Consider the following 26,172-nt stretch of genomic DNA (forward strand, 5'->3'; position numbering starts at 1 on the left):
GAATAAAAATGTATTCGAATAATTTTCACACATTATTATTATTGGAATAAAAATGTATTCGAATAATTTTCACACATTATTATTCGAATAAAAAATTATTCAGATAATTTCCAAACGTTTTTATTCGAATAAAAAATTATTGGATAATTTCTAAACGTTATTATTCGAGTAATTTTCGTTAATTTTGTTTGGGTAACCATAGAGTTGGTAATTAAAAACAGGAAAATAGTTGGCATTGTATGTATTTTAAATTACATAATGATGAAAATATTATAAAGCAGTATATATAAATTAGATATAAATCTATAGAAAAAAGTAAAGAATTTGATATATTTTTTTTTAATAATAATTTAGTAATATTAAAATATGAAAATTATTTCATAATAATTACAACAATTATAAATAGTAGTAAATAGTAATAACAAAAATGTAAATAAATAATTTTTGCAAAAATGAAAATAAATAAATATAGCAAATTTTAAATTTCAATAAATAAAACTATTATTAAATTTTTAATAAATTATTAAAAAAATGAATTTAGTTTAATATATCACAGTATAATTAATGCTATTATTAACTAGAAGACTTATAAATTATAAACTTATTACCATTATATAATACATATTTTGTACTACCTAGTATAATTTTTATTCGAATAATAAGTTTGAAATTATCTGAATAATTTTTTATTCGAATAATAATGTGTGAAAATTATTCGAATAATTGTGAAAAAACCATTTGAATAATTTTTTATTCGAATAGTTATCTAGATAAAATGTTGCCCAACTCTGCCTATGTCTTTGTATAACATATACAATATAGATGCATACAGATATATTCATAAATATAGAAAACATTCCGATACAAACATTGGACATGCGGGTAAAGATCGTTTTTTCCGGTCGAATCTCATATAGTTTTTCAGTCATCTCTGAACTTTACTTTGAAGCAATGAACTGACGTGTGCTGATGATAAATTGTTCACCTGTCTATCGATTTCCCCGGGGACCCCGACTGTGACGAATTAAACACAATACCAGTCGGAGATACTGCGCTTATTTACATTGTTACATTGCATACACTATACACACATATAATACAACGATCGGACGAAAAAAATTAACCGCCCTTGTAGGTGTTGATTGTTTTTGGCTTTTTTCAATGTTTTTTTTGTTTTTTTTTTATTGTTGGTTCGTACAAACATTGAAGGTCTTGCAGTACTTGTAAAGCTGTAAATACGTGCGTACGCGTCACGTTTATAATCGCAAGTAACGAGCCAAAAAAAAACAAAAAAAAAAACATAACGATTTAATTAGTCTTCAGCAATTTAACTCTTGAGGATTCCGGTGGCAGGTTTGCCACACTGCATACTTAATAAGCTGGGGTTGCGATTTAAGCTCGCGCATAAGCTATACTCACCGCGCTCACTCCATTCCAGGGGTACAGCCACTTCTATCCCATTTATCTGCGTACATGACCGTATGTTTATGTCAAATGATAATTAATAACAGTTGGGCATCTGTTGATAAATATCCATTAAACAAATACATACATTTATACATATATAGGTTATATAATATGTATACGTATCGTGGATACTGGTTATTATATATATACATATATATATATATATATATGTATTATGGATATAGGTGCATGTACTGCAGGATGTCGAGTCGCTTCGTTTTCCCATGAGATGAATACAGTTTGGGAAATATGTAAACTTTGCTACTCATCCTGTAATATACGATTGTAGTCAGCATTGAATCGATGAAATTAGAACCAAATAATCCTGACGCATTAAAGTTTCGTCTTGGAACATGTAATATTTATGTTTATATATACAATATTATCGCTATGCTGTGTCTATATTAGTTAGGTTGTATATACGCAAATGTATAATTGTAAAAACTTTATAACAGAATAAACTTAATGTATTTTATCTGTACAATAATATAAAATTCATATTAATTATAGCTCTGTAGTATGAATGTATTGTTTTAATCATATTTTTGAAAAATAGATAAATTACGCTGAGGAATATTTAAAAACAATATACTAAATATTAAAATTATGAGAGTTTATAATAGTGACTAGAAGTGATTTTATGAAATAACCATGGATAAAATTTAAATAAATAAATTATAACAAGAAAAAAGTTGCTATTTTGAAAAAAGTTGGTGCTTATATTATTAGAAATTTCAAATTTATTACATCTACCGTGATTTACAGACATTCTGGTGAATGTGTTTAAAAAAACACGTTTCGACCTTTTTTAATCAATTGAATGTATTTTACTTTTGAATAGATAAACTGAATATTCTAAATATTCAAATAAACTGAGTATTTTATAATAAGTTTAATTTATAAACTATTTTACATTGGATATATAGCTGATAATTACTTATGCATTAAGAAAATGTTTATGATCTATATGGTGATGTAGCTTAAGAAACGCCAACATATTATATTCACAATATTAACAAGAGATTATTATCTGTATTAGAAAAGTAATAATAAATAATATATAATTCAATTTTGAACAATAAATGTTAGCCTTAAGAACTAAATAATATATTGTATCTTTTATTCCGTTATCGTTGAAAAAATGTATTCTGTGAATAGAATTTGTTATAAAGACGTACAATAATAAAAAGTTATTATCATAATATGTAAAAAGTTGATTTACTACAATCAATGTTACTATTAAACCATGTAGAATTCTTGTAAAGTGAGTACGACATATACTATAGTAGTATAGTATAATATTTTTGTATACAAATGATAGGCTGTGCATTAAGCTTAGTCATTTTAGAATTGTAATGAACTCGGCATAATTATAGTAAAGTTGCTTCAAAAACTTGTTTGGCCTGAATACATTCATAAATGTTTTCACTTTAGTTTATCTTTTAAAAACTTTTACACGACTCTACTGAGTCTTGTCTTTTATATTTTCTGTCGTTTCCATTGCGCTTAAAAAATAATACGAATTTTTAATCAATTTTTAAAACAAACTAATTTTATATAATATATACCAGATTTTTTTAACTTTTTTTCTTATATTATATACTTTTAAATAAATAAATAAATATAAATATATTTTTTTTTTTTTTTTGTCATTGGTAAAGTTTAATAATATTTTATTATGTGGCTTAATATAGATACTATTTTAAAGATTTTAAAAGGAATTTTTTGCACCACTATCACAAAATTGGATCACACTAAATCTGATTTGGTGATCTAAGAATGCTGGAAATATGGTAGAATTTATAGTATCCATTTCCAATTGACCTATTAAAACAAGATAGTTAAAGTATAACCATCACTGATATGATTTATTGATATGAGACGTTAAAACTTAAAACCATTAAAATATTAGTGTGAATTTATATAATATATACGAGTACATAATAGGTTTATCAATACATCAAATTTAATACGAATATATGACTTAGAAATGTTTGGTATTCTTGCCACGCTTTAAGTATATGTAAAATTTATTTAAAATGATTTATTATTCGATGTAAATAATACTGAATTTATTTTTCTAGAGCATTTAAAATCCCTTTCATGCTTGCCTGCAAATAGTTCAAATAGTTTTTCTACAACACAGAACCATTCTGGTAGTTAACTGGTTTACATCCTATAAAATTAAATGTGTTATTATTAGTTGAAATCAATAGATTTTATTTCCAGACAAAATAATAATAATAATAATAATAATAATAATGTAAATAGCATATCCAATAATAATTAAAAAAATTTAGAACCAATATAGGAAAACCACAAAAATGAATGGTATGCATTTGTTTTTTACCAGTATTGATTATACGAAACATACAATTATACGGAAACTTCAATAGAATAAAAAAATAATGATAGGTACATATATATATATATATATATATATATATTTAATCGATACAGAATAAAAATAAAATTCTAAATGCATTCTAGTGATAGTAATTGTAATTTATATGCTTTGTTTATTTGTAAAATATATGGCACATTTTATTAACGACATTTGGGTTATTGCTTAATTTTATGAAAAACTGTAAGATAATATGTGTTTAAAAATGGGTATTTTTCGTTTTCGTCAAAAATCAATAACGTATTTAGTTTTTTTAATAATACTATAGTATAACTTATATATTAGATCGGTTACAAGAAATATTTTTCAATTTTCATTTAATATATTACATTAAATGTTTCATTGTATCTTTTTTTTTTTGTACTTTATAGTTTGATTACAGATGTTATATTATTAAAATTAAAATATACATTTTATTTAAAAGTTTATTCTTAGTTTCACTCTGTTGAGACCATAATATTTTTTTGTATTTTTAGTATTGGTGAAAAATAGTGAATTGAATATATCTGAATATATTTCTTATAATTTTATGCTATATAATGTTGTTTGTGATTGAAATTCGATCTGTTGTGTGACCGAAAAATAACCATTCTCTGCTCACTCGGTTATTTTAAATCTCGTATAGTATCAAATTTACATTACCTTTATTATAATTGTAAGAATTTGTATATTTATTATTATTTTTTCACATTAATCTAAAACATTACTTCGGTAGCATTATAAGTTCTACATTAAATGAGATAAAAGTTGAAATGCAACTAACAAAAGCACACATTGTTTATAAATTCATCAGAATACTGTATTTATTTTACATATAATATTATAGACAAAGATTATAATTGGTTCAAAATTATTTAAAAATAAACTTTTGATTTGAAAATTAAAAATATTTATTATTTTTAATCAAATATAAAATTAATTTCTTTATTGATAATGTATACAAATTGCAAGAGTAAGGTAGCAGACGATGTTAAATTCTCATCTATTTTATAGATTTTGAATGGTAAATTTTGAAAAACTTTAAATTTTTTACTCTATATTATTGTGTAAGAAGTAATTGTCATATTAGCTGTACATTAGTGGTCATCAGACTTACAACTATCCGTTCGTAAATGCTACAATCTTTTGACCACCGGCGCCAAACTTGTTACACTTATCCAGAGATGAGTCCATCTTATATATTATAAATTATAATATATACTTGTCTGTCTGTTATATAAGTACACGTCGTTATTTGACGACACAACCGTGCAATTATTATTGTTATTATATGAGACCATTAGTTGACGTCATCGGGCCGGCTAGCGGAACAATAGCGGCAAGTTTACACTTTAAAATCTAAACGCTAATCACCAAACGTTTTAAATCGCCTCTACACTTTCACCACTAATCCACCACAGACCAGATGGTAAAAATGATGATTAATATCTTTCACGCCACGGCTGTGGTTCAATTTAGAAATATTATAACTCACTCAAAATGTCTACAATATTTATATTATTACAATTTTTCATACTACCAAATGCCTACATTTTTGTCTTGTGATGTAAAAATTGGTCAATAGTTCGACTATTTTAAAGTATGAAATCTTGAATTTAATTTTTAATTTTGAGAATAATACTTAGGGATATTGATTAATACGCATCACAATATATCAACTTATTTTTGACATAATTAGTCTCAGTAGTAAATTGCATTGGCTAGCTGGAGGTTTAGGGAATCTACTGACCCACCGTTAATTATTATAGTTAGTGAAATTGGACTATTACATTACAAAAGTTATAATGGCTTCATTATTACATTTTGTAATAAAATTAAAATATTTTGGAAATTTGATTGTAAATAATTAAATAATTTTGTCGAAAAGCGTTAACATTATTAATTTATTATATTTTATAGTTAATAAAGAACTACTATTGTAATAGACGTAAATATGTTCAATATCAAGTGCATTATAGTTGAAAAATAAAATATTGCATATTTTATTTTGTATGATATAAGATGTGCCGTAAAGTAACTATGCAGGTTCTTGCACTACTTACAGTTATTTTATACGTACATTTTGATATGTATCACAGTATAAACTTTAAGAACCATGAAACTACCACAAAGGAAAACATAAGAACTAAATATAAATAAACTCAACAAATTTACAAATAAAAAAAATATACATGAAAATAATATAATATTATGTATTATACCTGGGTGGTTTCTATACACGTAGTCTTCATTCCCATGTGCATTGGTGTTTTTTTTTAAATTATTTTTTAATACTACAACACGTGTTATATATGGATAAAATATAACAAAAATTTACCTATCTACTTATTTTATAAAAAAGCTTGGAGATTGTAAACATTCCTTTTCTTATAACGCAATTATTTTACGCTTTATATTATAATAAATAAGAAAATATGGTGGTAAAATTTAATCACAGTAACTTACTGATGTTCAATATAATAACGTATGATTTCGGTAAATGCGTGTGTTTGTGTGTAACTAGCAGTTAGGTGGCATTTTTATCATTTGAATACATTATCTCCATTGCCACGAGATTACAATAAAATATCCTTCCTCGAACAGTCCACGCCCTGCTCTCCACGATTTTCATCCTATTTTTATACTATTAATTAACAGTTGGTCCTTATCCAACTTTCTATATAACTACCTTTTCCCACACACTCGACCGTTGATTTTAAATTATATATATACATATTTAAAAAAAAGGGTTATGCCTCCAATTATTGAATTGCATGTAACAGTATATAATATATATATATAAATACGATCTTCTTTCGCTCGATGAAAAATACCATTATGACCTCTGAATAAAAATTATATCTGTAATATAATATGACAATATTTAACTGTTCCATAATAATATTTAAATAATTAAGTTAGATCAATTTTAATTCATTTTTATGGTGACTAGTGATTTTAAATTAAAAAAATATAAGCATAAAAAATTATTATTTAAGGTTTAAATTACACGTCGAGATAGCTTTAGTAATGTGAAAAATAAATAACATAAAAAATAATAAAATGAAAATAATATATTTATATTTTTATATTTGATAAATAACTTCAACATCTAATAAAAAATATACCATATTAAAGATGATATAAATATATTAAGTTATTAAGCAATGAGAAGTACAGTATCCAGAAAATATGTATTCAAATTTCAAAATTATGAAAAAAAAAAAAATAAATAATTATTTTCGTTTTATAATGAAATCTAATTATTTTATTATTCTTAGAGATTTTACTCGTCTAAAAATGTCTATTTTTAATTTAATATTTATGTTATGTAAAGTACACTTTATGGAAATGTTAACATGAAAAAAAAAAAATGTGTTGTTGAATTTATTGTAAATTATATTATAAATGAAAAAAATATTATTATTATTATTGTTTTAATGATTTACAGTTTAAATAATTTCAATTTCAAAAGTTTGGTATATTATGATAACGTACATTAATTTTAACTTATTTGATGTTCAAAATAAGTTCATGTTTTCTTAATATTAAATGTTTATAATAATTAGAGTTCAAAGCGTATCTTTATGATACTCTAAAACAATGTAGTTTTAGATAAATTTATAAAAATAATTTTTTGATGTAGGCACATGTTTATTTTGTTTTTATTTTTGAAAATGTGTTATAATTATATTACTATATTCTTAGGTAGGTATAACATAAATATAATATAAGATAATTTACCTATTTACTTAAACTCAATAACATAATGTAAATTAAACAAATAAATATTTTAATATTACGTTGTATTTACATACAATACATAATATAGACAATTAATATCTACTACTTACTACTACAGTTAATAAACTAAAATATAAAATCATAATGATTTAATCGTTAACAAAATATTAATTCATTAAAGTTTGTTAAGTTTTAAGTTTATATTTTATTAACTAAAAACTGTTTTTCTTAGATTCTTATTTTGTTTATTAGCTATGTTAATATTATTATTTTATTAAGATTTGTATAATTTGTATGCTTGTATAGTTGTACGTAATATATACCGTATGCGATATGATATACAAGATCTATGTATGAAACAAAACCTTAACTCAAACAAAAAAACACATGAGTACATGACCATGTATTTATACATAATTTAGTGAATTATAAATAAGGATGTTTAAGTTTTAAATGTACAACAGTGTATAGCTTATAGGTATTGAAATTTTATTTAAATTGTATTTTGTTTAAGTTGAAAATAAATATTGATTTATTTAGATGTTAGTTATAATAGCATTATGATCGCAATACATTCTTTTAAAAATTGAATAACTATTACACCAAGCATACTTTATGTTCATTAAAAATAAACTTTTTTATTTTAATGTTTAACGATTGAATTACTAAATGTTTGTTTACATTTCATTAAAACACAAAAAAAAAAAAAATAATATAAATAATATTACAGTTCACGATCTAACGATGCGTGACGACCAAGGTTGCAGTTGACATGGATGGTGAGAATAGGATCATACTAAACGTCGGTGGTATCCGTTACGAGACCTATAAAGCCACATTGAAAAAAATACCAGCTACGAGGCTTAGCAGACTTACCGAAGCTTTGGCCAATTACGATCCTGTGCTCAACGAATATTTTTTTGATAGGCATCCAGGCGTGTTTGCTCAAGTACTCAATTACTATAGGTAAATTATTTTTACAACCTACATCAATATATACATCACTCATAAACCATTTGTTAATCGTGATTTTCTTCCAGAACGGGGAAACTCCATTATCCAACAAACGTTTGTGGTCCACTTTTCGAGGACGAGCTGGAGTTTTGGGGACTTGACTCAAATCAAGTAGAACCCTGTTGCTGGTCTACTTACAGCATCCACAGAGACACGCAGGTAACCGCTACTAAATATAATAAATATCTATAAAATGTGTATATACAATATACATAATGCGCATATCGATAGATTATCATATTACACTACTATAATATCCAAATAAATGAAAATTAATATAATAATATACGTGTTATTTTGTAAATTTTTGCTCTCTTAAAAATATTTATTTATTTTAACCTATTATTTTATAAAGTTAACCCATAATAGAAATAGCCGTGTTGGTATTATGTTGCGATAATTGATTGGTTATTTTTATATAATGGTAAAATGTTATTGATACTCAAAGTTCTGAAAGTTTTACGCATTTGTATAAAGACAAGTATGCGTAAAAAATTGTACTTATAAGAGTAAATGATAGGGTTGATGGATAGTAAGTTTCGGTTTTCTGCGACTGATTAATGACACACAAAACAGCATGCACGTGCGAGTGAGTGAGATCCAGTGCGTAAATGGCGATGGGGGTAACGCGAGAGTGTGTCACCCTTTTATATAAGAGAAAGGGATCCATTACGATGCAACGAGTGGGTACCACTTCGAAAAATTCAACAACCGAATTCAATATAATACGAACTTTTTTCATTCATTCGTTAATGTTTTTGAGTGCCTATACCAGCTATATTAACATTAATTCTGTTGGGAATGTTTATTTTTATTTGTATTTTACAAAAACGAAACTTTTATGCAATTCCAGGCCACTCTTGCCATTCTCGATAAGCTGGATATTGACTCCGAAAAACCGAACGAGGAGGAAGTTGCCAGAATGTTTGGTTATGAAGAAGAATATTTGGCTGGAACTCTGAACCTTTGGCAGAGAACCAAGCCAAAACTATGGGCTCTCTTCAACGAACCACATTCTTCGTTATCAGCCAAGGTAAGTGTGATACAGACGGTTTTAAATATTAAAAATATTTACGTGGGAAACATCATGTTTGCATATCTGCGCATCTTATAAATCGGCGTTATAAATACATTTTTTACCACTTTATGAGATCCAAAATGAGATATCATTGTTCATTAAATTTACTTCTTAGAAGTTTTTTTGTAATTTGCTGTACAAATATTAAAAAAAAAAAATAAAAAAAAAATATTTGAATAATTTTAAACTATTTCCTTATGTTTTAAGTGGTCTAATTATTCTATTGGTTATATTTAATAATAAACTAAGAACAAGATTTCAAAATTAATTTCGTTAACTTATAAAGTCATCATCTAAATAATATATTTATTACTTATACCTTGAGTAATATTACTCAATTTTACTTCTTGAGAATAATTATTTTCATAAATAATGTCCAATATTCGATCTAAATGTTTTAATAGAATGATATAAACTTATTTTTAAAATAAATTTAAAACAATATTTGTAAATAAATATTTAAATTTAAATATATTTGTAATGACTTTAAAAGTGTTAATAATTAATAAATAAATAAATTAAATAAAAATAAAAATATATGACATTTCTTATTATTGGTATAATATGAGCGAGTATGATAATATTTATTTTATATATTATTATTACAATTTATATACTTGAAAAAGTTAAATATTATTATGTTTTGCTCAAAAAAATAATTTATTTAATTGTAAATCATTAAGTTATTACGCAATATTTACTAAAAATAAACTTAATTTAGGTAGTTACATTTGATACATTATAATTAAAAATCTTCTTGTTCTATAACACTTATAGTGATGTTGTTAATTATATAGTGAATAGTGATTAAGTGATGACTCATAGCTTATGTAGTGAAACTTCAATTATCATAAAATTCTACTTTTTTATCAAATTATTTATAAATAATAACTTCTAAATACATATTTTTATACATAATTGGTTTAAGTATAACATTTTAATAGTTTGCAAAACATATTTACGAACAAGTACAATTAATAACTATGTGAGTAAGTTGTTAAAAATAATTGTACTAAAATACGACATTTTTACTCACAAATAAAGGTTATATACTATTAAAATGCATGTACTCTATATCCATATACTATACAATACGTATTTAGTATTTAAACACAATTTTTTTACAACAGTGTATAAATAAAATATTAAATTGAAAAAACGTTAACAATCAAGGGTTCTTGAAAAGACATTCTGATCAGGTACCTATTTATTTTATGCCCATTTAATAAATTGATATTTCTAAGTGTGACTATTGATATACGCAATGGACCGTTTGAATTAATAATATTGGATCGAATGGTATAGGCGTGTACGCTGATGTATTATGTACATATATACCGATAAACATAAATAATTCTTTGTGCCATATTAAACGTGAATAATATAACAGTTACACATGGATAATAAATTCGTTCCATATGCACATAATATATTATTATCATATTACGTGTGCGCGAGTGTGTGTGTGTATTAGTTTTAGCGATAGGATTTCTTACTAAATAATTGACGGAAGTATATTTGTTGCATTGAACTTATTACAATTTTAATCGATTTACAAAATATATTGATTGACTCGTTATTACATAAGTTCATAAATATCGTATTTCATATTATTACGATTTATACGCGTAGGTATATTGACCATTTTACCCAAAAACCTTAATTGTTTGTATAATGATCTTCCATAGAGTTATTTTAGTCAAAAACAACGCTAATTAATTTATTGAGATTACAAAAATATTTAAATATAAAAGAAAAAAAATAATTATGAATATTGGACATTAATATAATATAATATATTGTATTATACAGAGTCCGGTAAAGAAACCTCCCGTATTTAGAGATTGCGATGTGTGAGTTGTGGTGGTGGTACAACTATGGAAAGGGTATCGATCGATAGCTGTGTACGAGATTTTTTTAGTAGGTGTAATAATGTGGATCATTGAAGATCACGCATTTGTCGTAGAGGAGTACATTTGTAATAGTGGTTCTGCGATTTCTAGTCAGCTAGCATTTCGCATCCTGTTCCAACTTGACCGACATGATTTTGTTCCGGATAGAAAAAACAATGCTCGTTTGGGTGTCCAATTTTAAAGCAACGGGTTCTACACTGAATAAAAAAAACTGTCTGGCCAACCTTTGACCACAACAACACCGGGAGATGTGTCGGTCAAGTTGGATGCGAAATGCTCGCTGACTAGAAATCGTAGAACCACCATTACAAAACATCTACGACAAATGCGCGATCTTCAATGATCCACATCATTACGCCTACTAAAAATGTCATTTACACAGCTATTGATCAATACCCTCTTCATAGTTGTACCACCATCACAATTCACACTGCGCAATCTATAAATACGGGAGATTTTGCCGGACCCTGTATATTATGGTGAGTCATGGAAAAACATGAAACATATAATATTTTGCTTTTTGTTTGGCTCAATTCGAAATCACCGCAAAAGCTAAACCAAAGAGTAGATACCGGATAACTATTGACTATGAAAAGCTATTTAGTTCAGGGTTCAATTATTATATTTATATATAATAAATAGAAAGCTCATTGAAATATTTGATTCTAGGATTGTCTCGTTAGCTATTAATAAATCGATAGCGCACCAGCAACGCGGTATTATAGATTCGTGAATGCGTAAATAATATGTGTAAAGTATAAAACTCGAATCTATGTTCCCGCAATAATATAATAATATGACGTGTTTGGATGTACGTTTGTGTGTAAGTGGTAGTATGGTATACAGTTAGTAATGGCACGCCCTTCGATGTAAAGTATTGTCCATTTAATAATATAATGGTATAATATTAATCGATCTATAATATATACGGCAAAACTGACTTCCGGTTTCATATAGGCGGATGCCGTACAGTTATTATTGTCATAGTAATTATAATAATATTAATTATTATTATTCTTATTATCCCAAGAGCGCATCAAAATAGTCAGTTTTATCAAATATTTAACACATTATATACATCGAGTACCGTATGCATTAGGTTCCCTCGATACACAGATTTAACTCATATATACGCTCAGTTGGTAGCCATATCAAAATATATAATAACAACGATTATTTAAATAGATATTAATATGTTTTAATAGTTAAAATTAGTGGTATGAAATTGATTCAGTTTGAGCCTGAATGCTTGGATGTTGCAAAGTTTATATTATATTAGCAGTTAATCATTATTAACACTATAATGTCGCATACACGGAAAGTTTATAGGGTTATCCATTGCGATAATACGTACGTTCCAATTAGATTTTCTTGTCATGGTCAGGAACCGGTACATAATTAATTTTCTTTGTAAATAATATTTTCACAGTTATTACCTATTTGTGTATTATACAATAGTGTGATATGTAACCGATTTCAAAAAATTTTAAACATATTATTTGACCCAATAGCTATCGAAATAAAAATGTATTTAATTTATTTTTCTGACTGTCAAATGTATAGAATGTTTAAAAAAAAAATGAATTTCGTAGCGTACATTTTATGAAATGAAAGTTTTTATGTGTTTATCTGTTATTTTAATCATTGAAATAATAAACTATAAACTTTGAATATTCTTTCGTCAACTCATTTACACAATAATTTGGTGTTTGTAAAGAAATTAATTATACATTTAAATTTCAATGATGATTAAAAGAAAAAAAAATGACTAACAATAATAATAATAAATAAAGAAAATTAAGAAATGAAAGAAAAATCATCATTATTATTCATAACTTTTGTCTTCTATACCTTAAATAAATATTTAAATTTTTTTTAAATGTCATTGATGTATGTGAATTTCTATAAACATATTTCTGTACATCTTATAAAAGAAAAAAAAATGGTCTATGTAAACATATTATAAGCGGCTCGAAAAGACATAAAAAATAGAATAGATTTAATGTTTCTTTTAATAACTTGTATAATAGAGATGGACCATATGAAAAATGTTCTCATTTGTAATAAAGGACTTGTGTCTGGAAAGACTGAATGTCATATTAGTGTTAGAAGTTTTATTAAATCGTATTAAAGATAATAAGGTAAATGTATGATCGAGATAATCAATACAGTTATGTTTTTCTTAGTACTATAATTAAGCGTATTGACCTTAAAATGTATTTCAAGATAAATTTATGAAACAAAGTTTTTCGTTGGCTTGTTATATATATATATATATATAATTTGATATAACGAGTTATATAAAATATTTTAGTTAAAATTGCTGAATGTAAAAATTAGTTTATTTAATTAAATTATATTTTTAAAGGAACTAACAAACTAACATAATCTCATAATATTTGTAATGTTATTTTCCTCTTTAAGATTTTGATTAATATGCAAGTAAGAATCAGTAAAAACATTTTTTATGTTTGATTAAATAGTATTTTGGTCATAAATTTACTAGCTTTAAGTCTATAAATCTTACAAAAAATATGTACAAGGTTATTATTCAACTTCTTAAAATATTTATCTTATAAATTTACATATTATATGAAACTAAATAAAATTTGATAACGTTATAAGGTAAAAACATATATATTTGAAAGTGAAAATAAAAAAAACACAATATAGTAAATGTCAAAAATATTTTATTCAACTTACTGTCAAATTAGTGAAACCAATCCGTTAAAATATACAGCGCAAATTGCATCGTATAGCGTGACTTAATAAATATAACTGCATATAAATCATTAAATAAATTTCCAACTAAGCTATAATATAACAGTCGTTAAATAAAAATAAAACCACAGCTAAAGACGACTGCAAGTGTTTAATAGCTATTAATAATATTTTGAATGATCATTTTTATTTTTGCACTTAAATTTGTAATTGCAATAGTTTTGTTTTAATATGTTTTTGTTTAACTATTTAAATATTCAAAACAGAGTGCTTTTTAATTTTTAATTTAAATTTTAAGTAATCTTAATAATGGTCAATGATCTGTTGTCCAGTTTCCAATTAAATATTTGGAATAATTGAGTGACAATGTGTTCACTTTATTTATTTATTCAAATATTAATAAATTATTGCTGATCGTCAACTATTTTACGTAAATGTGTTTTAATAAAAGTTTTAATAGACAAACGTCTTAAAGTTTTTAATTTTTTTAAATTTGTATTTTATTCTTCTAACTTGTTTTAACTATGTCTTTGTATTTACTACTTTATTTGTTTGAATTAAAAACAAATAATTATAAAATCTACATAAATATTATAAAAAAAAAATATTGACTTTTAATAACAAATATCGTAAAAATAATGTACAAAACAAGTATACTGTACTGTCAGTAAGAGAACAGTGTCATTTACATGATATAAAAAAATGTTATATTTTAAATTTAGACTCAAAAATTAAAATACTCATCTTTTTTAAATATAATAATTCATAAATTGTTTTAAAATATCGTGGTTTTTGCTAAAAATGATTTTCTGACACTTTTAAGTCTAATTAATTTTGAAGAAACGTAAAAAGTTTTTAGTGGGCATGATATTATAATAATATCGTATGCTTTAACTCGAGTCAGTCCCATAGACGCTTTGTCTAGTAGACGTCAACATAACTTTATTTTTAACTTATTTACATATTTACATTAAGCACTTGTGTGTCATAATAAACGAATTGTTTTCATAGTATATCATCTAGTCACGACTATCCAGTGATGACTTAAACAATTTGTTGGTTTATATTTTTAATTTAACTAATTAGCTATATATATATATAATATAAAAGTAGACGTTTCTATAATAATATAGATATTTTTTTATAAAAAAACATCAAATATTATATTAAATTAGTAAACAACTTAATTTTAAATTATTTATTTGAATTATTAAATTTCACATTATAATTTTCTATACTACCATTAGCTATTATATCGTTTTATGAAATGTTATTAAAAAATAAATCAATAATTTTTAAATTTATTTTCATTATAACTCGTAAATCCCATAACCCATCATATTGTAATTGATTCGATGTAATACTTAAGATCTGATAATATTAAGCGATTTTTAGACAATAACACAAAAAGTATAATATCAAGAGACAGTAAAAAGAGATATTCTCCATACCAATTAGAACCAACCCTAAACCAAATGAGCAATAATAATAAAATATAGTTTTCTAATAAACTTTATATTTCCAGATTTTTAAAAAAATAAATTAACCATATTCTAAAACGAAACTATTTACCACTTAAAGATATAATCAAAATTAAAATGTGTAAAATATTTTTATGAAAATCCAGTCAGAAAAATCTTCGAATGACTAAAAACTGAAGTTTAAAATAGTACATAGAGGATTTATCATTTTAAAATAAGCAATGATATACATTGTATAGATAAAAGTGTATACTTACGTACGTAACTTCATACGATTGTTATTAGCTTTAGAATTATTTTTATTAATATCTTCTTGCACAGACCCAATTTTTAACATTATTTTTAATGATTGCGTTAGAGTAATAAACGGGTTAATTCTACGTGTTTTAAATCAATGTATCATTATATATTTAAAAATGTGTAAGCAAAAAAAAAAAAAATGTAGGTATACAAAATATCAGCAAAAAATTATTTTTTTTTGAAATCGATAAAATAGTCATCTAGTCTTTTGCGGTTGATTTGTATTTAATTATTTGGTGATGTGAATTATTTAGTTGAAGAATATTAATATTATTAAACCACTTTTAATTGAAAAAATACATTGCTTATGCTATTGTACATTACTCCTGAAAAATAATTGGTACATTCAATTTTTCTTTGACGTTTAGTTTCACAAAATTGAACATACTATACAACATAGCTGATCAAACGATAATAATTATAATGTAATTAAAAAAATATAAATGATGTAGTAAAATAATTGTTTTGAAAAATGATTTATATTTGCATAAATAATATAAATATGATAAAATATATCATCGCTAACACATTTTGTAACGTTGACGGCTTTATTTATGTTGGTTTTTTTTTTTCTATTGCAGTAAAATGTAATATTTTTTTTTTTACAAAATGATATTTGTCATTAAAGTTATATTACATTATTATTATACATTATGTGTAACTATGTAAAATTTTTACATGCATTTATACACAACCAAAATATTACATTTTTAATATTTTAGTACCTACGTATTTAATAAGCTCCACATAATAAATTACCATCAAGATTCTAGAACAAAATAAACATAATAATATATTGTAAAAGTGGAACCGTTTTATTAAATGAAAAACAAAATTATGATTGTTTTAATATTATATACGCATATAAACATAAATACAAATTTCGCGGTTAAATACATTTTTAATACATAAACATAATATACATATTTTAATGTATTATAATTTATAAATATTAGTTATAATAACGATAAAAAAAAAGAAAAAACTTTTGGTGCGTATTTTTAAATAATGGCAAAGTTATATTAAATAAAGAAAAAAATTAAATTACATTACATAAATCATGATTAGTGTTATTATTATTATTTTTTTTTTTTTTTTGTAATGTACCTATTTCATTGATTGTAATTGATCCAAACACATATTAAACAACACAAGTTATTTACTCATTCATCATCAAATACCTAGAATTTAAATACTAATTAAATCCACTAAAATCATATTTTCTTAATATTATACTATTTTAGCAATAATATTAAAGAATGTCACTAGTAACCGCAAATTACTATCAGTATTGTAGCTAAATTGCATATTTATAACGCCGTGTTTAATTTAATCTGATTCTGTATTTATGACAAAATTAACTATATTCGTCTAAGAGATAATAGAAAGTTTGATCAAATAATGTTGTAAAAACTCTTTTAAAAATAAAATTTAAAATTCACATAAAACCGTAAATTTAAATCGTTTTTTTGTGAATTATTACATGATATATTTTACACTGATAAGCTATAATGGCATATACATATACGTATGCCCCAATATTAACAACTAATAATAAAACAAAATGTTTTAAGAGTATTAATTTAATTTAATTTTAAATATTATACTGTTAATATTCTAATCATAACTAATAAAAATTATTGTTTATATCAAATTATTTGAATCATAAAATTATTATTTGCAAATGTTGTAAAATAAAATTATTTATACAGATCTACAAAGATTCATATACCTAGTAATCAGATATATTTGGGAATAATTGGTAAATAATATGAATTGATTCAAATACATATTCAGACACCAAAAAAGTATTATATTATCGACAGTACTATGCTCTTAATGTAATATATGATATTGATAATGGTAATTATTAGAAACTCATGAATAAATAATTGTTTGTTTTTCTATTCGGTATAGTACATTTTATACAAATAAACCTTAGAAAAAAATAGGTCTAAATAAATAAAATTATTTTCAAAATTTAATTTTTATATTACTGATATTATAATATTGTAGTTGTTAATCAACTTTTTTTCTAAAATTAAATTTTTTTTTTTTTCATAATTAAATGAAATTGAAACAAAGCTATAATATTAAAACATATAATTATTCATTTTATATCCAACCAAGAAACAACTAAAATTTAACATAAAAATCGCTGTCAATAATAACTGTTTAAATTTTGAAATAATAAAATATATTATAGTGCGTATACTTAGTAGTATGATTCTACGATTTGTATGTTCGTAAATACAACAATACAAAGGCGTAAACCCTTATAACGTTTGAAAAACAAATTAATGTTTAGATAAAACTGACATATTTAATGGTTTGAATTTGGTAAATAATCCAGCGTAAACAGTTCTATCTAAAGACCAAAACACTGCCGGATAACACGCCTACGTGTCATTTATTAATTGAGGTTTGTTTTTATGTTCGTAATAAAATAACTCAGTGTTAAAAAAAAAACCTAATTTTTCATCACGTTTTTCTGATGATGTACTTATATATTTTATTAATTAAATATACACATACAGACATATAATTACTTAAAAATATAGATATTATTTTTAGATATTCACACTAATAACTTAATGCAAGGATTAATATGGAATTTATGGTTTTAAAATTGATTATAGTACTATACACATTACACATACAATTAATATTAATATGAATAAACTATTAATTATACGAAGGGAAGTACTATCTAGACCAAGACTAAAATGCTATGAGTGTATTAAGTTATAATTACACTAAAGATAGTTATTATTTATTTAAAAACTAACTGTATACGTAATCCTTAATTTATTCGGAAAAATATAAGCAAACATAATATACTACGACATATCTATGTACCTCAGTTTTAACGTACCTTAATTTGTTGGAAAATGATATAGGTCTACATCCCTTTGACACTCTGTAAACCAATATGTAAGATATGTATCAAAATATTCTCCATACATTGTTTCATATATCTTAGAACAACTTCTAAAACTTTTATCAAAGTAGTTTTTGAGTTTCTAAGTTATACTTACTTATACGCACATTGTTTTTTGTTGTACATTTTAAAAACAGACAGTTGAATAAAATTCGACTAAATAATCAGTTTTACTTGTAAAATCAACATTCAGGATATTATATGTTTTATTGAATACACGTTTTTATATTGGCGTTCGTGCGTCTCGTAGTTTTAATCATATAAACGTTTTCTATTGGAAAAACAAGTATTTCATATTTTAGTATTTATATTTATATTTTATTTTTATTTTTATTAGCTTTAAGTATACCATTATTACAGTTCAACAATTAAAATACTTGATAAAACGTAAATAAAAAAAATATAGAATAAATGAATGTAATAGTACTTAAATATTTAATAAAAAATATTCATATTAGAATAAACAGGTATTATAATCAAAGATTTAATGAAGTTGATATAATTTGGACCATGCAATATGTTGTTTGCACAGTACGGTTGTACGGAGGGAAATAAGTTGATTTATTAATGTGGAAAGTTTTGAGATAAATTTGGAAAACGATTTATTGTTAATGAAGCAATTAGATAATAGGATATTATTAGAATCATTAACAAAGGCGTAAGAAGCTTTGGTTAGGTGGTGATTTGAGAATAGGAAGCGTGAGTACCGTGTTTGGATTTCGACTATTTGAATGGGATGCTTAGCGAAGTTTGAGAAGTAATTTTTATTTTAGAAACCTTAGTAGCTAAAAATATGATCACTCACGTAAAAGGCGTACTTAGCTGGACTGTTTTTGTCTTTGATGCAAATGTCTGAAGTGTGATCTCCTCCACATTTAACACAACGTAATTGATCATGACAATAATTAGCGGTGTGTCCTTTGGTTTAATAGTTTCAACGTTAGGATGGACAATTAAACTTTAATTTTACTGTACAACATTTATTACAAACTAAAACTTTTTTGTTGTTTGGCATTGAGCATAAGGTACATAAAAAAAACAGTTGAATCGGGTGATGATTTTCAATGAAATTCAAGACTCACCTGACAAAATGATTTAATTCACCAGAAGCATAAAATATATCTGAGATGAGAGTCGAGTGGTGCAGATTTCTTATTATAAATTTGTTAGGTCTATATATTGACGGCACGAAGATGTGAATACAGGCATCAGTGGCCATAAGGTGTAGCGTAATTGTATTAAAATTTAGAGGTCCATGAGGACGGGCATAGGCATGCGCAGACTCCAAAAGTAGGTAGTGCCCATATATTATAATCGGCCTCTATATTGATACTATTGTTTTTTTTTTTATAAGTTTAATGTGCTTTTAATAATATATATGTACATATAATAGAATGATACATATTGCACACCGCTGTACATCATTTCTGAAAGAGTGTCTTGGTGGGTTAACAATCAAATTAAAAAACAATCAAAAAGGAAAAATTAATGAATAATAATATTATCGATAATAGATGATCACAAGTTTTACTATGTAAATTGAAAAAATGGTTTTTCAGAACACAATTACAATTAACTGATAATAATTTTTAATATATGATACTAGTCACTACACGTCTACACGTTAAACTACATACAGACTTTCAATAATAAAGTATACTACAGTAAATTATCATGTTTTTATTTTTATTATAAAACTATAATCTGAAATTGATTTTTGTGAACAAGGTATATTTATTATAATTTTATTAATACATGAGAAATTTGATTGAAACATTGGCACTCTGTCACATGAAATTCACAGGGCGTACCTAACTGGTAATAAAATAAAAATACAATGACTTACAAGTTAACCCGATAAATTCAACTCTACTAACGTGTTTTTGAAAGCTGAGAAAGTATTAATATTTTTTACATACATTAATAGAGCCTTGATATTGTAATATTGAGAGAAAAAATTGATTTATCAATTTCAATGGGAACATCAAGGATGTTGAGTTTACTTTCGTTGTTCTCCTTGGATACCAATACGACATACGTACAATGAAACGAATAATTCAGTTTTTTTACCCTTATAAACTTGTGAATTTTGTGATGATATTATTGACCTTGATCCGTGGCTATTTAATATTTTGAGAAGGTTTTTTAACTATTTAAAAATTGAAGGTGCATTTGAAAAAATTAATTTCATGAAATTATTACATAATTAAAAATCGTGATAATGGAATGGGCATTTCATATAGTACACATACGTGCGTTGCAGGTCAATACCGGACTGTTTTAAGTGTTTAAATCTATATAAACTATAATCATCTATGCAAACATTATCCTTAAATGTATATTTGAGTATTAAACAATTATAACCTATTATTTTATTTTATTATACGAATTGGTTAGGTTGCTATATTTTTTATATTTCATAATCCGGTCTTTGATCGTGAAACATAAAAAAAAATATATATATATTTTATTGTACAGTTTGTTTTTTTGATGTTGATGTAACTATCGTTTATATTTTTGTATTTTAATAAAAAAAAATAAAAATATTGTGCTACTTTCTTAGCATTAAGTTTTCAATGGTGTATCTATTATTCCCTTATTATGTATGTATATAGAGCTATTGATACGATAAAAAAAGAAATGCTTAAGTATTTATATATATTTTAGTTATTATCTTTTATTTGAAAAATCCCATTGCAATACAAAGTGGCTTGTTTAATTTAAAACAATTTTTGTTTTATACCAATAGTATCATTGAAATTTATAACAATTTTAACCTTAAGGAGTTGGAAATGAAACAAATACACTTCCCGGATATCCATGTGTGCAAATTTAATTTGGCAAAACGTCTTTTTCAAAACAATTTGGTTTAGTAGTTTCCAAGTTTATGATTCTCATACAAAAAGCTAATATTTTTTTTTTTTTACAATAAAAAACTTTATTTTTATATTTTTTTATGGTTAAATTAGTATTCGTGTATAAAATTTAAAAATTTGATGTGTTTATATTTATTTTTTATTTTTTTGATCATGATAAAATAATAACTCTCTTTGTATCAATAATATACGAGTATATACAGTATATGTGTATACGTATATGTAAGTATGCATGTTGGTTGATCCCAAACTGAATACGGTAATTTAAATATTCCTAATTGAATTTCGATTCAATTATACGTATAATAACATAATGAAAATCATTATCCTCAATAGTCAGGAATTCCCGATTCCGTCTAAATGTGTTTAACTGTATTATTATTATGTAGGTACTAATCATAATATTTTAATGATGACTCATTGCCATGTTACAGCTTAACAGTTTAATATCTATTAATAGAATTTTAATTAATAATGATAATAGGTAGGTGTTTAATATTATATACAAAACATTATAAGTGAATCATAAATAAGAAATAAATATATAACTCGATAATTTCATCGTCATAAATTGGTAAAAAAAAATAAAATATTTATACTTTGTTAGAAATTTTAAGAATAGAATCTGATATATAATAATAAAACTTTCTTCTGTTTGTTGTAACAAATAATATGAAATGAAGATAATATCTTAATTTTGTTTCTAACGATTTAAATGAATTTCCTAAAGTTTTTATTTACTTAAAATTTTCTGGTTGTTGCATTATTTTAAATATATTTTTAAATATAAAACTTAAGCTATAAAAATTAAATTTAAAAAAAAAAATATTATTATTATAAAAAATGTATACTATAAGTTATAACTAAGGATTAAAATAAAAGTACCGTTTATTTATTACTTTAAAACTCAGAATAGGACAACAACAAGTATTGCAAATAAGTCAATGAAAAATTATTGAAGACGTCTGATTATTGCATTAATTTCTTTATATTTTGGCCTTTGGGTGAAACATGTTCTTATTAAAAAATAAAGTTTTCCGAAAATATTTAACCTTTAATTGAAGCTAAAAAACAGAGATCATAGTTATTTAAAATTTACAATTACCTCACCTAATGACATAATGTACAAAGGAAGTGTCTTTATTTGACTTTAAGACATCTAAACTAATGTAAAAAATTGTGAAAACGTTAAATTTAAAAAAATGATAAGAACTATAATGTTTTGATGTATATAATATATAATATATATATTATATATAGGTAATATTATATTATAAAATATAAGATATGATTTTTTTTTTTTTTATTAATTATTTTAACTGAAAATAAACATTGTAAATTTTATATTTTTTTATGCTTTTCATTAATACAGAATATTATGCATGTAAGAGTATCTTATAATCTATTAAAAGTTTAGATAAACATACAATTTTTAATTTATTTGTTAAACAAATAATAGATTTTTTTTAATGATTTATAATTGTTTATGTTTTGTAATAAATTATTGTATTTGAATATTTTTCTGGGTAGTGAAAATCAGAGTAAATAGATTTATAGATTATTTAAATATAAAGTATGAATATATAAATTCATTATAACATAATTTTAAATTATTCAAAATAATTATAGTAGCCTATTTTAGGTATTATACATGTTAATATATTTTAATAGAAATAAAAAAACTATGTAGAATATTTTAATGATTTATTACCTATTGGAATATATGAGAATGAGAAAAACACAATAAGATTTTTGTTATTGTCGTTTTAAAACTGCATAACTAAAATATAAGAAAATTTACTAAAATAATACATACAAGCAGATATATCGCATTTTTATAATTAAAATTTGTTTTAGTTATAAACATAATCGTATTATTATGATATATTGCGCAAAATACTTAATACATTTATTTTAGTAAGCATCAAGTAATTAATAAATCTGAATTACAGTGCAGTGCACTACGTACAATGACTAAATAATACTGTATTTTTATAATAATCCTTCTTGTAAAAAACATATTATTAAAGACATATAGTATATGTACTGATCATTCTAAAGCAAACGAAAAACGTTATAAGGTGTATTAATCAGGAAAATAAATATAGATATTGCAGAATAAATTACAAAAACTTATTTTCTTAGTACTATAAAAACAAAATGACGATTTTTAGTGGATAATTTCTATACATTATTAAATAATATTAACACGTATTTTTATTTATCTATTTTAATTTAATTATGACAGACAGTGGTGTATTGGCGGATGGTTTAAGGGAGAAAAAGTGTTATTGTAAGTCTTTTAATAATATTTTGAAATCATAAATGTTTGAAGAATTTTACTAACATTATGAATAATTATTATATTACATTAATAATATGATAATAATATTCCTTACATATTTAAATATTAAAAATATAGTAAATTTATGTTTGTTATTTATTTATAATTATTTTTTATTCACATTTCCTTTTTCAACATATTTAATACAGTTTTATTATTATTTTATTAACAAGGGAGAAAAATAATCTTTAATGGATCCAATTCAACTAAAATGCAATGCAGTCTAATATTAAATTAATAGAATTTAATATTATGCACAATTTCCAGAGATATGAAAAATAAAAAATAAAACATTTTAAATTATAAATTATTTATTTTAAATTTCCTGCTCCTCTTTATTATCAATCTCATTCTCTCTTATTAACAAGAAACTTAAAAACAAACTCCTAACATTAAAAGTCTCCAATGGGTGGCTTCTTATCTTCTTTCTCTCAACCCATGTTATTTATTATCTCCACCCCATACACTTATTGTAAAATAATAATTATAGATTGTGTATTTAATAATAATTGTAAAAAAAAAAAAAAAAAAAAAAAATAAAATAAATATATTTTATTATAATGTTATGCATAATATCAACATAATAATATAATAACATTTAAATATAAGTTACACAAAACAAAATTTTGTTACACAGAAAAAAAAAATAAAAATATTTTTATATATTTAAACTATACATAGTAATTCTACGAGCATTTCAAAGTATTTAAGGCAGTATTTTAAATACTTCACATTAGTGTAATTGTTTAAAAAAAATGGTCACATAGACTTCTTATTTTTAAATGAGAATCAACCTTTTTTATAATATTATATTATTAATCAGATTTTATTTTAAACTGATGTAATTAAATAAAAATTGAATAAGTAGTTTCTGAGTTATATACTATGCATAATAGTTCTAAAAAATTGTTTTATAAAACTTTAAGATTAGTATAATATTTAATCTTGTATGTTTTATTTAACTCAAATAATTTTATTGGTTATACAATATTTTAATAAATTAATACTGCTATAATTTTTAAATCATCACAACTCTAGCTCCACACTATAAACTTATTATAATATACCTTATTTAATAGGTAAATATATATAATTTCAAAGCTGCTGGTACAAATTTTGGTTTAAAATTTGAATACATAAACATTTTCAAGAAAAAATCATATGCTAATATTTTGCAGGAAGCAAAGATAAAAATTGATATTATAACACTTACTAAATATTATATAAAACATAAATATTTAGAAATAAGATTATTAAATATATTAAATAATTTCAAAATTAAAAATGTAAATAGATTATTTTAAAATGATACATAGGAGAAATTATACTTAATAAATAATCCTGTATTATTTATAACTAGAAAGTTAAAACAAATGCTCAGGAATAGTATGCGTTTAGGGTTTTGTGAATTTGTGAAAATTTTTTTTTGTATACTTTAGTTTACTGTGTATATAAATTATACATTTACGTAAATATATAATATATAATATGATTGAAAATGTATTTTAACCTTTGGAAAATGCTTACGATAAAATATAAAATCTAATAGCACACGATTTACTACTCAACGCCTTATTATTATTAAATAATTTATTGTTTCATAAATATACATATATAAGATATGCAGTTAGATTATTATTATTTTTAAGTTCGTAAATTAGGTACCTACTATTGTTATATGCTAGTAAGAGTAATGTATAAAGTGTATCTGAAATATTCGACAATATTTCACCGAAATAGTGAAAAGGTTGCATTTAAATATTATGCTATATCGTATTTATGACTATCTAGATAGGAATACATTTTAGTATTATAAGTATATAATATTACTGTTGATAAGTTTTTATAAAATTATTCACGTCGAAATAAAATATTATTATACATACATATTAGTATGATTATCGAAAGTG

General features: G+C 23.5%; 1 protein-coding gene across 2 annotated transcripts in view; it reads left to right on the top strand.

The window, feature by feature from the left end:
- Positions 1–26,172, top strand: part of LOC112599608 (potassium voltage-gated channel protein Shaw-like) — a 200,218-nt gene that overhangs the window by 124,577 nt on the left and 49,469 nt on the right. For both annotated transcript variants that reach the window (XM_025346577.1, XM_025346575.1), the window contains 3 exons: positions 8,325–8,560; positions 8,635–8,767; positions 9,462–9,641. In XM_025346577.1, the coding sequence (XP_025202362.1) occupies positions 8,367–8,560; positions 8,635–8,767; positions 9,462–9,641 (507 nt within the window). In that variant the 5' untranslated portion in view covers positions 8,325–8,366. The remainder of the gene's footprint in view (positions 1–8,324; positions 8,561–8,634; positions 8,768–9,461; positions 9,642–26,172) is intronic.

Source organism: Melanaphis sacchari, unplaced genomic scaffold (assembly GCF_002803265.2).
Source record: "Melanaphis sacchari strain LSU unplaced genomic scaffold, SCAv2.0 Contig53_pilon_pilon, whole genome shotgun sequence".
NCBI lineage: Eukaryota > Metazoa > Arthropoda > Insecta > Hemiptera > Aphididae > Melanaphis > Melanaphis sacchari.